Genomic DNA, 13,182 nt, shown 5'->3' on the forward strand with positions numbered 1-13,182 from the left:
TACAGTCCCTCTGGGTTCAGTTCCAAGTGGGGAAAAAGACACTGGAAACATGGAGACTGCTTGGAAAGATGGTTTAATGGTGGACAGGATCACATGGTTTTAGTTCCTCAACAGAAAAGGGCCGAGATACTGAGCATGCCTTGGTTTTATGCCCTCTCTGAGCTTTGAACTTCCTGGGGCACGGGAAGAGTATCCTGATTGGTTGTCAGACTACCTGATTGGGTGTCAGGGGGTCTTAGCTAGCCTTGCTGGCTGACGTAATCTTCCCAGGTGCCATGTAGTGAGTTTCTGTTGCTAGATGGGTCCTATTGTATTGCAGATGATGGTCCATTGACAAAGGTAGGGGGAATGAGTTTCTGCCTCTGGCCCATCGACAAAGGTAGGGAGAGGCAGGAAACTGCAGGGAGCTGCTTTATCCTTAAAACATGTTTCTCCATTTCTCATCCAGGGAAATATAGTCTGCCTTTTTAATATTTCCTAAACTATTTCATTCTTCTAGGAGAGGGGTGGGTGCTAACTTCCTACAGAAGTAAGATAATTTGCATATTTAGAATGAGCAGAATAAAAATACTTTCAAAAAGATGAAAAAGTATGGGGGTTATATTCAGTCTTCCTGAATGACAGAAACGTCTGTATCTAATTCCAAATGCAATACCTCATGCAGTGTTTTAATCAGAATATGAATGAATTTAACAGTATTACACTACGTTTAGCTGAAACTTGTTAAATAAAGATTACTTTTAAATAAGTAAAAGCAACATTAGATCTCCTACTCTTTTACAGCATGCATATTATTCTTGCTGAATCTGCAAATGAAATTTGCAGCTGGTTTTTAACAACTCCAAAGAGTTTTCGCTGATACTTTAAGCATTGTTCATTTCATGCAAGTTTTGGATGAATAAAATTTTATTTTATTATTCATAAGTAGCGTGAATTCACAGTATCTTAAAATTTGAAGCTGTATTAAGCAATAATTGTTTCTGTATATATTGTATATTGCACAGCAAGGTAAATGAAAATATTTAGAGCATGGTTTCTCAAAATTATGCCAACAAATCAGTGGAATACAGAGAACGCAAAGAAGGGGGAACTCAGAAATTAAATCTTTACCTATATTGTTTTTAAGTGTGTTTTTCCCTTTTTTTCTTTTGCTTCTATTTTAAACACTACCACAGTAGAGATATGGTCACTAAACTCGCACGTTTATACCTTTTTATCATTATTACTGTAGAACCTGTTACACTGAGGCTAATTGAAAGCCTCAGTATGTTCATCTATGTTCATTCATAGATAATATTTTTCTTGAAAATATATCTTTTTTAAATTAAAATGTTTACAATAAGACTAAATAAAAAAGCAATCACACTACATCAAATTAAAACATTGTGTATCTTTTAAAAGACAAAAATGAATATATAATTCTATATGTGTGTATTATTGGTAAATAAAGTTTTTTTAACAGAAAGAAAGAAAGAAGAAAGAGTTACAGAATAGAATAATAACTGAGTTGGAATGGTCCTAGTAGGTGATCTAGTCCAATCCCTGCTCAAGCAGGAGACCCTATACCATTTCTGACAAGTGGCTGTCCAGTCTCTTTCTGAAAGCTTCCAGTGAAGCCTCTGAAGGCAAGCTGTTCCATTGGTTGATTGTTGTCACTGTCAGAAAATTTCTCCTTATTTCTAGGTTGAATCTCTCCTTGATCAGTTTCTATCCTTTGTTCCTTGTCTGGCCTTCAGGTGCTTTGGAGAATAGGTTGACCCCTTCCTCTCTGTGACAGCCCTTCAAATATTGGAACACTGCTATCATGTCACTCCTGGTCCTTCTCTTCACTGAAATAGCCATGCCCAGTTCTTGCAACTATTCTTCATATGTTTTAGCCTCCAGCCTCCTAATCATTTTTACTGGTCTTCTCTGTACTCTTTCTACAGCCTCAACACTCTTTTTTATAGTCTGGTGACCAAAACTGGATGTAGTATTCTAGGTGTGGTCTTATTAAGGCTTCATAAAGTGGTATTAGTACCTCATATGATCTTGATTCAATCCCTCTATTAATGCAAGTTAACAGGATTGCATTGGCTTTTTAGGCTGCCATTGCCGCTGCACACTACTGGTTCATATTTAATTGATAGTCCACTAAGACTTTAAGATCTGTCTCACAGTTACTGCTATTAAGCAAAGATTTTCCCAATCTATATGTGTACTTTTGGTTTTTCTTGCCTAAGTGTAAGACTTTACTTTTCTCTACATTGAATTTCATTTTGTAAAGAGGGAAGGAAGGAAGGAAGGAAGGAAGGGAGGGAGGGAGGGAGGGAGGGAGGGAGGGAGGGAGGAAGAAGAGAGAAAGAGAAAGAAAGAAAGAAAGAAAGAAAGAAAGAAAGAAAGAAAGAAAGAAAGAAAGAAAATTATATTAGCTATGAACTTTTTGACTTAATATAAAAAACAAACATTTCTTTAAAAAGTCATTTCTGAGTAAATAGGAGCAAATCCTGGATTTGGCCTGCCTCTACATGCTGAGAAGACTTAACTAGCAGGAGTTCAATTTTTGTTTCAGAAAAGAGCCCCTCCTGATCCCTTCTCATTATACAAAGACAGAATGGGTGAAAACCAGATTGTGTCTTTGTAATCCATCCAAAATTGTTAGGAAGGTGGACATAGCTCCTAGATATTTTCTGATTTACTGGTTAGAACCAAGTCAACACTGATAGAGCATTCTTCTCAATAGAGCAAAACTACAATTAGTCTCCCCTAAGAGGCTGGCTTCCCCTTGTCCCCTGCATTCTATAAAACCAAGTATAAGTAAGTGTTAGGAACAGTAGAAGAAAGAACAAGATGTCACGTCTATGAACATCAAAATACAAGGCCCAAAATATCCTTTCCCCCTCTGCAAAAGATATATGCTAAAACCCAAAAAGGAGGCCATAAATAACTAGGTTAGCTCTACGATTATATTCATTTTATTTCCAATTTTGAATTGTGAATGTAATTGTTGCTTCCTATTGTTTTCTTTATATTTCCTTTTTCTGAATAAATTCCTTTACATAGCTAAAATATAGTGTGACTAATTTTATAAGGCAATTTCTTATTAAAACTTTCCTATTTGAAGATTGCACAACTTTAAAACCACCACTAAGCAAGAAATTGCTAAATACATCAAAAGGTTTCAGGTCATCTCAGAAAACACAATGAGTTGTTAACACATTACAATTGTTAAATAAAAAGGTACTTGCAATTTGTCTCACATATAATTTGCTTAACCAACGTATCTTCCCTTCCCACCATCTCAATTTAAATACTACGTCAGTTTAGCCACTTTATACATCTGATGGTAAGCTGCAGCTTATAAAAGCACATGCCTTTAAATAAAGTGTTTCTCAGAAAAGATGCTGTCTTCTGATTTTTGCCACCTTATACTAACTTGGCTGTGCTTTTATAATTGCTACGCTTTGTACTCAAGATTGGCTCAACAGGTGTTACAAAGTTCTGCATTTTGGGCAGTAAGATCCCCAAACCTTTTCCTTTCGGTTTACTGAAAGCTGAGCAGAACTGTTCTGGGTAAAGAGGCCAATTTCCCTCCACCCCCAGTTATATTGAGGTTAGAAGTCTGGCATGACTGGTAAGAGCCCATCAAAAACCTTTTATTGGGAATTTTCTGGAAGAAGAAGAGGGGGTCTGCCAGGGAGGTTTCAATTCTCACTACCCATTTATAAGTGAATGACATAATTTTCCTATCCTTTTTCTGCAGCTATCTGTCGCTACCCCTTAGGTATGTCAGGTGGGCACATCCCTGATGAAGACATTTCTGCTTCAAGCCAATGGTCGGAATCCACAGCAGCCAAGTATGGAAGGTAAGAAGGATAGGAACCTGGGTGTCTTAGCCAGCTAGACTGATATACCAGATTGTCTGAGGCTTTAAATGTCTTTAGTTAATTCAGAAGTTTTACAATATAGTATCCAGAGAAGTAGTTTAGGGTTAGGTTTAGGGTTATGATAAGAAATTAGCATGGCTAGTCTGATGACTACCATATCCATGACTTAGCCCCCTCAACAAATATATAGAATTTTAAAATTTTTACAAATTATCTTGCCTTAATTTTTGAATATTGTAAATAAAAGTGTAGCCCTTGATTATCAGCATCATTATGAGTGAAGGAGTTTTGTTTTCTGAGCTATAAAAGAAGTATTTGTAGTTTTGGGATGCCTTAGTCCTCTTTTCACACTTTCCTTATCGACACTGAACATGAAAAAAATGTGGCCTTAGATACATTTTGGGGAACCTGACAAACCCTGTGTCCTAGTTGACTTTATTTTGTTTAAGTAGTTTCAGGAACAAATAAAATGGAAGCAAACATGATACAACAGGAAGCACCAATTTCAACATGTAGTTAACATTTTATACTTCATCAGCTTCAGTTTCATATTGCGTACATACTGTAGATCTGGGCTTTCACGTGTTGTTTTAGAGATTTCAGTTAATTTATTTTAAGAGCCTAAAGTCATTATGCCGTCTCCTGAGTTGTTTGCATTTTGCTGCAATTAGCTGGAATAAGTTGAAAATCATTCAGTTTATTGATCATTCATTGGACCTCATGATATCCTTGTAGTTCTAGACTTGTCAGTTGATCTCACATTTCAAACTAGGGTTTTAGTTCCCAGTCTTGTGTCATGTTCCTTCCATTAACAACATCATTGCCATGAATTGATACTGAATGGGAATCAAGAAGCTTGGGTCATATGGATGTGCTGGGGACACAAAAGCACTGAAAAAAGAAGTTCTGGAACTTGCTCTTCAGATGAGGCAACAACATAGTACAACATAGTTGGTAATGCATAGAGCTGTGATGGCGAACCCATGGCACGTGTGCCAGACATGGTAAGCAGAGCCCTTTCTGTGGGCACGCATGCAGTCGCCCCAGCTCAGCTCCAATCACGATTCTCTGTCGCTTTTCACCCAATCAATTCCAACTTCTTGCAAAAGAAAAAGATCTCGCGAAGTTGGAATTGATTGAGTGAACTTTTTCACTTGCGTGCTTCACAATGGGGAAGACGGGATTCCGTCCTCCTCCTAAAGCCCACTATGACACAGAGCTACAATGCAGCCCTGCATTGGCTCAGCAAAAAAAAAGCAGTTTTTTTTCCTTCAGAGCTGGCGGTGTTGGGACGCTCCGCCTCTCAGCCAGCCAGCTGAGCTTCTTCAGGCATTTAGCTTGGCCACCTATTAGCTGCACCCCACCCTCCGCCTCAACGCGTGGCGCGCAGAAGTTTGGCCAGACTGCTCGAGAGACGGAGTTTTCGTGGGGCCAATCCAGCACCTGGGCTGGCTACAACACAAATGTTCATTCTCGGCTTTGAGATTCCTAGCTGCAATGGGCAGCAAAGCTAGTTTTATCCCCGTACCAATTCGGCAGGCAAAATAGGAAAAGGAGGCGGAGAGAAACAGTCCTGTTACCAAAGTAACGGAGTCGGAGGGGGGCAGAACTTCCAACTTCAGCCTCCTGGTGCTGCGCGGGGCTTTGGGCGAAGGCTGAAAGGAAGCAGCGCTGGCTCGTTCACGCTCTCTCCCTCCCCAGTCTAGCTTGATGCAGGCAGCAGCGCAGCTCACATTGCCCTTTCCAAACCCGCTGTCAGTGAAGCTGGGCACCAGTGAGGGCTGGCTTTTAGCCTAGCTTTATCTGGCTGTTGGGGGGGGGGGAACGAACGGGGGCCTGGGGAGGAAGCCTGTGTCAAGCTAAACTGGGAAAGGTGGCTGCGAGAGGAAGAGAAGCCAGACCCAGATGTGTCCCGAGGCCCCTCATCCCAGAAGCAGCAACGTCACACTCTCCCCTCTCTGCTGGCTCCCTTCTTCGCACGGGATCACCCAGCACCGGGAACGGAGAGGGGGCAGCGACAGCCGCTAGCATTGAGGGGAGAGTTGGAAACTTGGAACTTTTTGTATGATACTTATATATATTGTTGTGACTAAATAAATAAATAAATAGAGTGCCACACAGAAACAGCAGCACGCAGGGACGTCCCCTCTCCTCCCTCTCCATTCCCGCTGCTGGGTGATCCCGTGCGAAGAAGGGGGCTAGCAGAGAGGGGAGAGTGTGAGGTTGCTGCTTCTGGGATGAGGGGACTCAGGAAACCTCTGGGTAGTAAAACCTTATTATTCAGGTTAAATTGCCGTGTTGGCACTTTGAGATAAATAAGTGGGCTTTGGGTTGCTATTTGGGCACTTGGTCCCTAAAAGGTTCGCCATCACTGGCATAGAGGCTTGAAAGATAAAGATATAGCTTTGGGATGATGGACAAAATCAGTCATTTTTTTCCCCCTTTGCCTTTTCTTAGACTAGGATCAGAAGATGGTGATGGTGCATGGTGCCCTGAAGTCCCTGTGGAACCGGATGATCTCAAGGAGTTCCTGGAGGTTGATTTACATGAGTTGCATTTTATCACCTTAGTAGGGACACAAGGGCGGCATGCAGGAGGCCATGGCAATGAGTTTGCTCCAATGTACAAAATTAATTACAGTCGGGATGGTACCCGCTGGATTTCTTGGCAAAACAGGCATGGAAGGCAGGTAAGAAAGGAAGAAAAGGGGATTGTGATGTTATTGTAATTGTCCATTATTAAGCATGAAATATTTGGTTGTATTTAAAGACTGAACTGTTTTTAGGCTTTATTTATTTATTTTCTGTCTCTTAATGGGAGGCAACCTATCCAATTCTGAAGACTGTCTCTAAAAAAGGCAGAGCTACTGCCAGGATAAAATGTATATTAGCTGGTATGAAATAGCTTCTGTTAAACATGGCTGGAATTTTCAAGAAATATTAACAATTGATGAACTTGGATGAAATGTTTAAACATTTTGTTTCTGAATGCACAATGTCCATGATTTTCACTGTGAGTTCCACAATAGAAACTCTGGACTGATGTTAACTATTAACTGAAAGTAACTGTAAACAGCTGTTTGAGTTAGCCTTATAAAGGGCAGGCTTAAATAATGTATGATGGTGCTTAACTAGTGTGTCCACAATTTATGTCAAGTGTTCATGGCACAACTGATGTCTTTAATCCTTGGATTGAAGAAATGAACACTTACTTTGATCTCATGTTGAACTTTCATCACTGAGGGGGAGATGTCTTTAGAGGGGGTTCAAAAAAGTCAAGATGGTGTCATGGGCAGAAGGAATAACCTTAAGGTATAGGAAGAGCAGCAATCAAGATAAGGTCCACTTTTTCCTACCCTGGACTCAATTAAAATAAATAAATAAAGAAATAAATAAAAGAAATCTGAGTCCAGAGCAGAAATGTAAACTGAAAGAGCATCTCAGACAAGATCTTTCCTAATTTTCACCCAGATAAACAGAGGGAGAGAGGAAGTACATTCAGACTTGCGATAACAATAATGTTATAATAAAAGCAGGATTAGCATGCATAACATTAGTTCCCTAGACTGGTCTACCTCAAAAGGCTAATAGATGGTGAGCTCAAACAGGTGATGAAAGTTCTGCCTGTTTGCACATGTAAAAAGGCAAGGTACCATCTTGACTTTTCTCTCTCTCTTTCACACAAACACACACCATTTGTAGACATTTCTGCCATCCCCACTTCAGAGTAGAAAGGGAGCCTGGTTGGATCCAAATATTACTGATAATTCATATAATATGTTTGTGTTGACTTGTTTGTTTGTTTTTGTGGTTAGTAGTCTGTTTTATTCACACTCAACTGTTATTATTCTAGCAGTGGGAATTTTAGATCTGCAAAAGGAAAACAACCTAATTTCCACCATGGTAGAAAACCTATAACTCAAACATTCCACTTCAGACCACAGAAATTATTTGACTATATGTTTTAACAACTGCCCTATACATTGTAAGCCGCCCTGAGTCTTCGGAGAAGGGCGGGGTATAAATGTAAACAAAACAAAAAAAAAAAAAAAAAAAAAAAAAAAAACAAAATTCCTGCCCATGAAATGCTTGCTAGAGAAGATGCAGGATGTTCTCCCTAATTTCTTTGATCCAAATTACGTTTTAGCTTCTGTTTCTTCATAATGGAAGAACTATAGAGAAGAAAACTATCAAACGGGCAGTATATTAGATTTAGGAAAACGGTGCAGGATAATCTAGTGTTCTCTAGATATTTTAGATTTCAACTCTCATCAAATGTCACTATGAACAATGGGAGATGATTTCTAAGTATTTCATGCTACCAAGTTACAGAGCACTGGAGTCAAAGAAAATATCTTGCAGGGTGGGGATTTTATTGATCGAGCAATCTCCTTGTTCCTATAGTTTAAAAAATATTCAGATTAATCATGGGTCTCCTAATGTGCAATCTGGCCTTTCAGCATGAAGACCAAGTTATAATGGATTTTCAACATTCTGATAAAGCTGATAAAAATCCCCAAAACTGGAAAGTCATCCAGTTCATATGTAATGCTAAGAAAATATTTATTTAACCTATGCTTGTGAAAAAGTCATAGTAACTCCTCTATATTTTGGGTACCTTATGCAAAACCCTGGCTCCCTTGAGAGGGCCATAATCTTGGGAGAGAAAGAAAGATGACTACCAGCCTCAAGACTGGTGATCTCAATTACAGCAATGATAGATGCACTGGAAGCATCTGAAAAGCCAGGTTTGGGGACATATTGTTTTGGAGGAGGTCAATCTATGTGGTCAGTGGTCGTTGAGTCAACACCAATTTGCTGGCACATAATCCAGTTATATATATATATTCTTATATACACACACTTAATCTATATTAATACCATATATAAAAATCAGAGTCATTATGTTATATAGGGACACTATAGGGCAACTGTAGTGTATATCATGGAGGCTTGGCAAGATGATAGAGGAGTTCTATAGGAGCCCATCAGCTACTGGTCAAAATAGTGAGCAAAGATTAGTTAGGGTTCCATCTCCCTTTCCAGGCTTCTGGAATGTTCAGAATGTACCTTCTGAATGGTTGGATGAAGGTATATTGGCTGTCCCAGTTTTTATAGGCTCTGGCAGAGCTGACAAAACAAAGTCAGTGTGACAAAAAAAAAATATGCTTTGCTCTGGTTTCAAATAAATTGTGGCAAAATAAAACAAAAAAGTTTAATTTCTTTAAAACTAGCCAATATTGCACAATTGTGGGTCCAGACTAGTACCAACTGCTCATGTGGAAATGCCCTGAATTGAACCAAATAGAAATATGCTATGTTATTTTCATACATATTTAGATGACAGTTGATAAGTTGACAGATGTTGGCAGGGGGGCAGAGATCGACCGCGAGGCGCCTCACGTATGGGGTGCCGCAGGGGTCGATTCTCTCGCCTCTCCTGTTCAACATCTATATGAAGCCGCTGGGTGAGATCATCAGTGGTTTTGGGGTGAGTTACCAACTGTACGCTGATGATACACAGCTGTACTTTTCCACCCCAGGCCACCCCAACGAAGCTGTCGAAGTACTGTCCCGGTGTCTGGAAGCCGTACGGGTCTGGACGGGGAGAAACAGGCTCAAGCTCAATCCCTCCAAGACGGAGTGGCTGTGGATGCCGGCACCCAGGTACAGTCAGCTGCAGCTGCGGCTGACTGTTGGGGGCGAGTCATTGGCCCCGATGGAGAGGATGCGCAACTTAGGCGTTCTCCTGGATGGGCGGTTGTCTTTTGAAGATCACTTGACGACCGTCTCCAGGAGAGCTTTTTATCAGGTCCGCCTGATTCGCCAGTTGCGCCCCTTCCTTGACCGGGATGCCCTATGCACGGTCACTCATGCTCTTGTTACCTCTCGCTTGGATTACTGCAATGCTCTCTACATGGGGCTCCCCTTGAAGAGCACCCGGAGGCTCCAGTTGGTTCAGAATGCAGCTGCATGGGTGATAGAGGGAGCCGCTCGTGGCTCCCATGTAACACCACTCCTGCGCAGGCTGCACTGGCTACCTGTGGTCTTTTGGGTGCACTTCAAGGTGTTGGTTACTACCTTTAAAGCGCTCCATGGCTTAGGGCCGGGTTACTTACGGGACCGCCTACTGCTACCGATTGCCTCCCACCAACCCGTGCGCTCTCACAGAGAGGGACTCCTCAGGGTGCCGTCCGCCAAGCAATGTCGGCTGGCGGCCCCCAGGGGAAGGGCCTTCTCTGTGGGGGCTCCCACCCTCTGGAATGAACTTCCCCCAGGACTCCATCAACTGCCTGACCTTCGGACCTTCCGCCACGAATTGAAGACGTATCTATTTATTCGCGCAGGACTGGCATAGAAATTTTTAGTAGTTTTTAATATTTGGATTTAAATTTTATGGGGTTTTATGGTTTTAAATGGATTTTAATCTGGCCTTATATTTAATAAGTTTTTTAATTATTGTTTTATTGTGCACTTTCTACTGTTTCATTTGGCTGTGAACCGCCCTGAGTCCTTCCGGAGAAGGGCGGTATAAAAATCTAATAAATAAAATAAAATAAAATAAATAAAATAAGTTAGCATGACTAAATTCCTTCTGCTCCTGCTCATTGGCCAATAACCTTCTCTTCTGTCTTTCATTTCCTTTTCTTCTCCTCAGGTACTTGAAGGAAACACTAATCCATATGACATTGTCCTCAAGGACCTGGAGCCACCTATTATTGGGCGATTCATTCGCTTCATCCCAGTGACTGATCACTCTACAAATGTGTGTCTCAGAGTCGAGCTGTATGGTTGTGTTTGGTTGGGTAAGCACAACAACTTTTGAAAAGGATTCATGCTGAAGGAATACTTCAGTCTGGGAACAGCAGATGGATAAAGGAGAGGTCCTAAAGCCCAAATTGTCAATAAGCTAAAAGATGCAAAAGGTTGATGTTTGCGGAGATGTGCATTGCGGAATTGTCTATTATATCTTTGCCTCAGCAAACTTTAAGATGTGTGGACGTTAACTCTCAACTGAAGTCCACACATCTTAAGGTTGCTGAGGTCGAGAAACACTGATCTAGAAAATCAAGCCTACTCTCTGACTGTGTGGAATGCAAATGCAACCTTCCTATACAGAGATAAGCACAAGAAAATATTGTTCTATAAGCTTAAACAGAAGCTGATTTTTAGAGATAAGTCTTGATTTTCCCAGGCAGAACCAGCGTGTGTGTGTGTGTGTGTGTGTGTGTGTGTGTGTGTGTGTGAGTGATATGTTAGAGTAGACCTTGGATATTCAAACAACATAATGCATGTTGGAGCTGTGGAATGAAATTGGACTTATATTTGCCAGGAAATATACTATGACAGTGGTAGTGAACCTTTTATTCACCAAATGCCCAAGAGGTACATGCTTTGCACACTGTGTGTGTGTGTGCTATCCACGCTAACGTGTGGCTCCTCCCCCATGTGCTGCATGTGCAGCTGCACCACCTGCGCATCCACAGGGCTTTCACATGCGCCTCCATGCGCTGCGCATGCAACCACACCATCTGCGCATGTGTGCAGCTTTTATGCAGCTCCCCATGCACTGTGCGCACAATCACACCATCTGCGCATGCACACGGTTTTCATGTGTGCACTGCATGTGCACGAACATTTACACATGCATGCGCTGCGTGCAAGTGCAAATGCTCGCACATGCACAGGAGAGTTCTGAAGACCAGCTGGGTCCCCTGAATTGTGCACATGAGCACTGGAGGCCCAAAAACCAGCTGGGGCATGTGTGCAGCTGTAGGTCAGTTGGGCGACAGCTCGCGTACCCAGAAAGATGGCTCTACATGCCACCTCGGGCACGCGTGCCATAGGTTTGCCTTCACGGTACCATGATGTCCATTTTTTATGTGATGTGTCTCTTAATAATTGATAACAGAGTATTGACCGACACTAGGTTCTTGGGAGAGTTTTCCCTTCTTTTTTTTTTTTTTTTTTTTGCTATTAAGTGTCCTGCAAGTGTTTATTGAATTGGTACAGGAAAAATACAAATTGATGATTTTGTTCTAGAACATCACTTTATCATTGTAGCAATATCTACCCTGTTTCCCCCCAAATAAGACATCCCCTGATAATAACCCCAATCGGGCTTTTGAGCACATGGCAATAAGGCCAAGCGCTTATTTCAGGGTTCAAAAAAATATAAGACAGGCTCTTACTTTCAGGGAAACACGGTAGTCTATATTAATGTTTGATCATTATTGCAGTGATTGGTTGACACACTATTTTGGTAGTGCCCAAATTCGAATTTTTTTATATTAGTTCCAATGGTGCTTTGGCAACTGGATTTTTTTGGTTTTTTCTTTGAAAACATTTTGCTTCTCATCCAAGAAGTTTTTTCAGTGCTAAAGAAGTATGTGGAATGGAAACAACTTAAAAGGCAAAAAACAAATGTATTATTTCTGTGCAGAGGCTGGATTTATTAAATTATGCAAAAAGAAAGAAGATCCAGATAAACTTGAAATAAGATTTTGGAATTAATTATAAAGAATCCTTCCCATAGGAAAACTCAATATGATTTTTAAAATTGGACACTAGAGGGAACTAAAGATTACAATTAAAGGAGAAGAACACATGCTTCACTTACAATTACAACATGAAGCAAAATATTTCAACTGGATATATTTCTACTATTGACCTCACCCCATTCCTAAGAGGACCGTAAGGGGCGTGCATAAGCGCACAAACGTGCCTACCGTTCCTGTCCTATTGTTTTTCTTTTCTTCTTCCTATATATGTTTATATGTGTATATACTATATAATCTTTTTGTATGATGTTGTGACAAAATAAATAAATAAATAAAAAATATTGAATGATATTTTTAAACTACACATTAATTGATAAGGTACTTATAATCTATCTAACCTATATTTCATAACCATCCTATTTTCCCTTCTTCCCCCCTCCAATTTAAACTTACATCAGTCTGACCCCATGATGGCACATAAGCTGTCGCCCCAGTTCAGCTCTGCTGTGCATGCTCACGCGCACGTGCCTCCTGCCGGCCAGCTGATCTTTAGGTCTCTGCTGTGCACGCGTGGGAGTGTGTGTATGCATGCATGGGGGGATGCACATGCAAGGGGGCCACACACATACAAGGGGGCCGCACGTACATTGCATTGGGGGTGGCACATGCGCGCTTTGAGCACTTGGTCCGGAAAAGGTAAGCCATCACTGGTCTAGCCATTCTATGCATCTAAAGAAGTAAGCTGTAATTCACAAAGCTTATGCCTTTTTATAAAATGTTGGAAAAAAGAAACAACAAAAGTAACTCTACTTCTAT

The 13,182-nt window shown here is 40.9% G+C and overlaps 1 protein-coding gene across 5 annotated transcripts in view; it reads left to right on the forward strand.

Moving 5' to 3' along the window:
* The window catches only part of DDR2 (discoidin domain receptor tyrosine kinase 2), an 85,609-nt gene that overhangs the window by 36,833 nt on the left and 35,594 nt on the right, over positions 1-13,182 (forward strand). For 4 of the 5 annotated variants that reach the window (XM_058174278.1, XM_058174277.1, XM_058174275.1 and 1 more), the window contains 3 exons: positions 3,743-3,845; positions 6,324-6,555; positions 10,524-10,671. In XM_058174278.1, coding sequence (XP_058030261.1) covers positions 3,743-3,845; positions 6,324-6,555; positions 10,524-10,671 — 483 coding nt within the window. Of the gene's footprint in view, positions 1-3,742; positions 3,846-5,244; positions 5,451-6,323; positions 6,556-10,523; positions 10,672-13,182 lie in introns of those variants that run through there. The other variant, XM_058174279.1, reaches the window with a different exon arrangement.

This window comes from Ahaetulla prasina, chromosome 3 (assembly GCF_028640845.1).
Source record: "Ahaetulla prasina isolate Xishuangbanna chromosome 3, ASM2864084v1, whole genome shotgun sequence".
Lineage (NCBI taxonomy): Eukaryota > Metazoa > Chordata > Lepidosauria > Squamata > Colubridae > Ahaetulla > Ahaetulla prasina.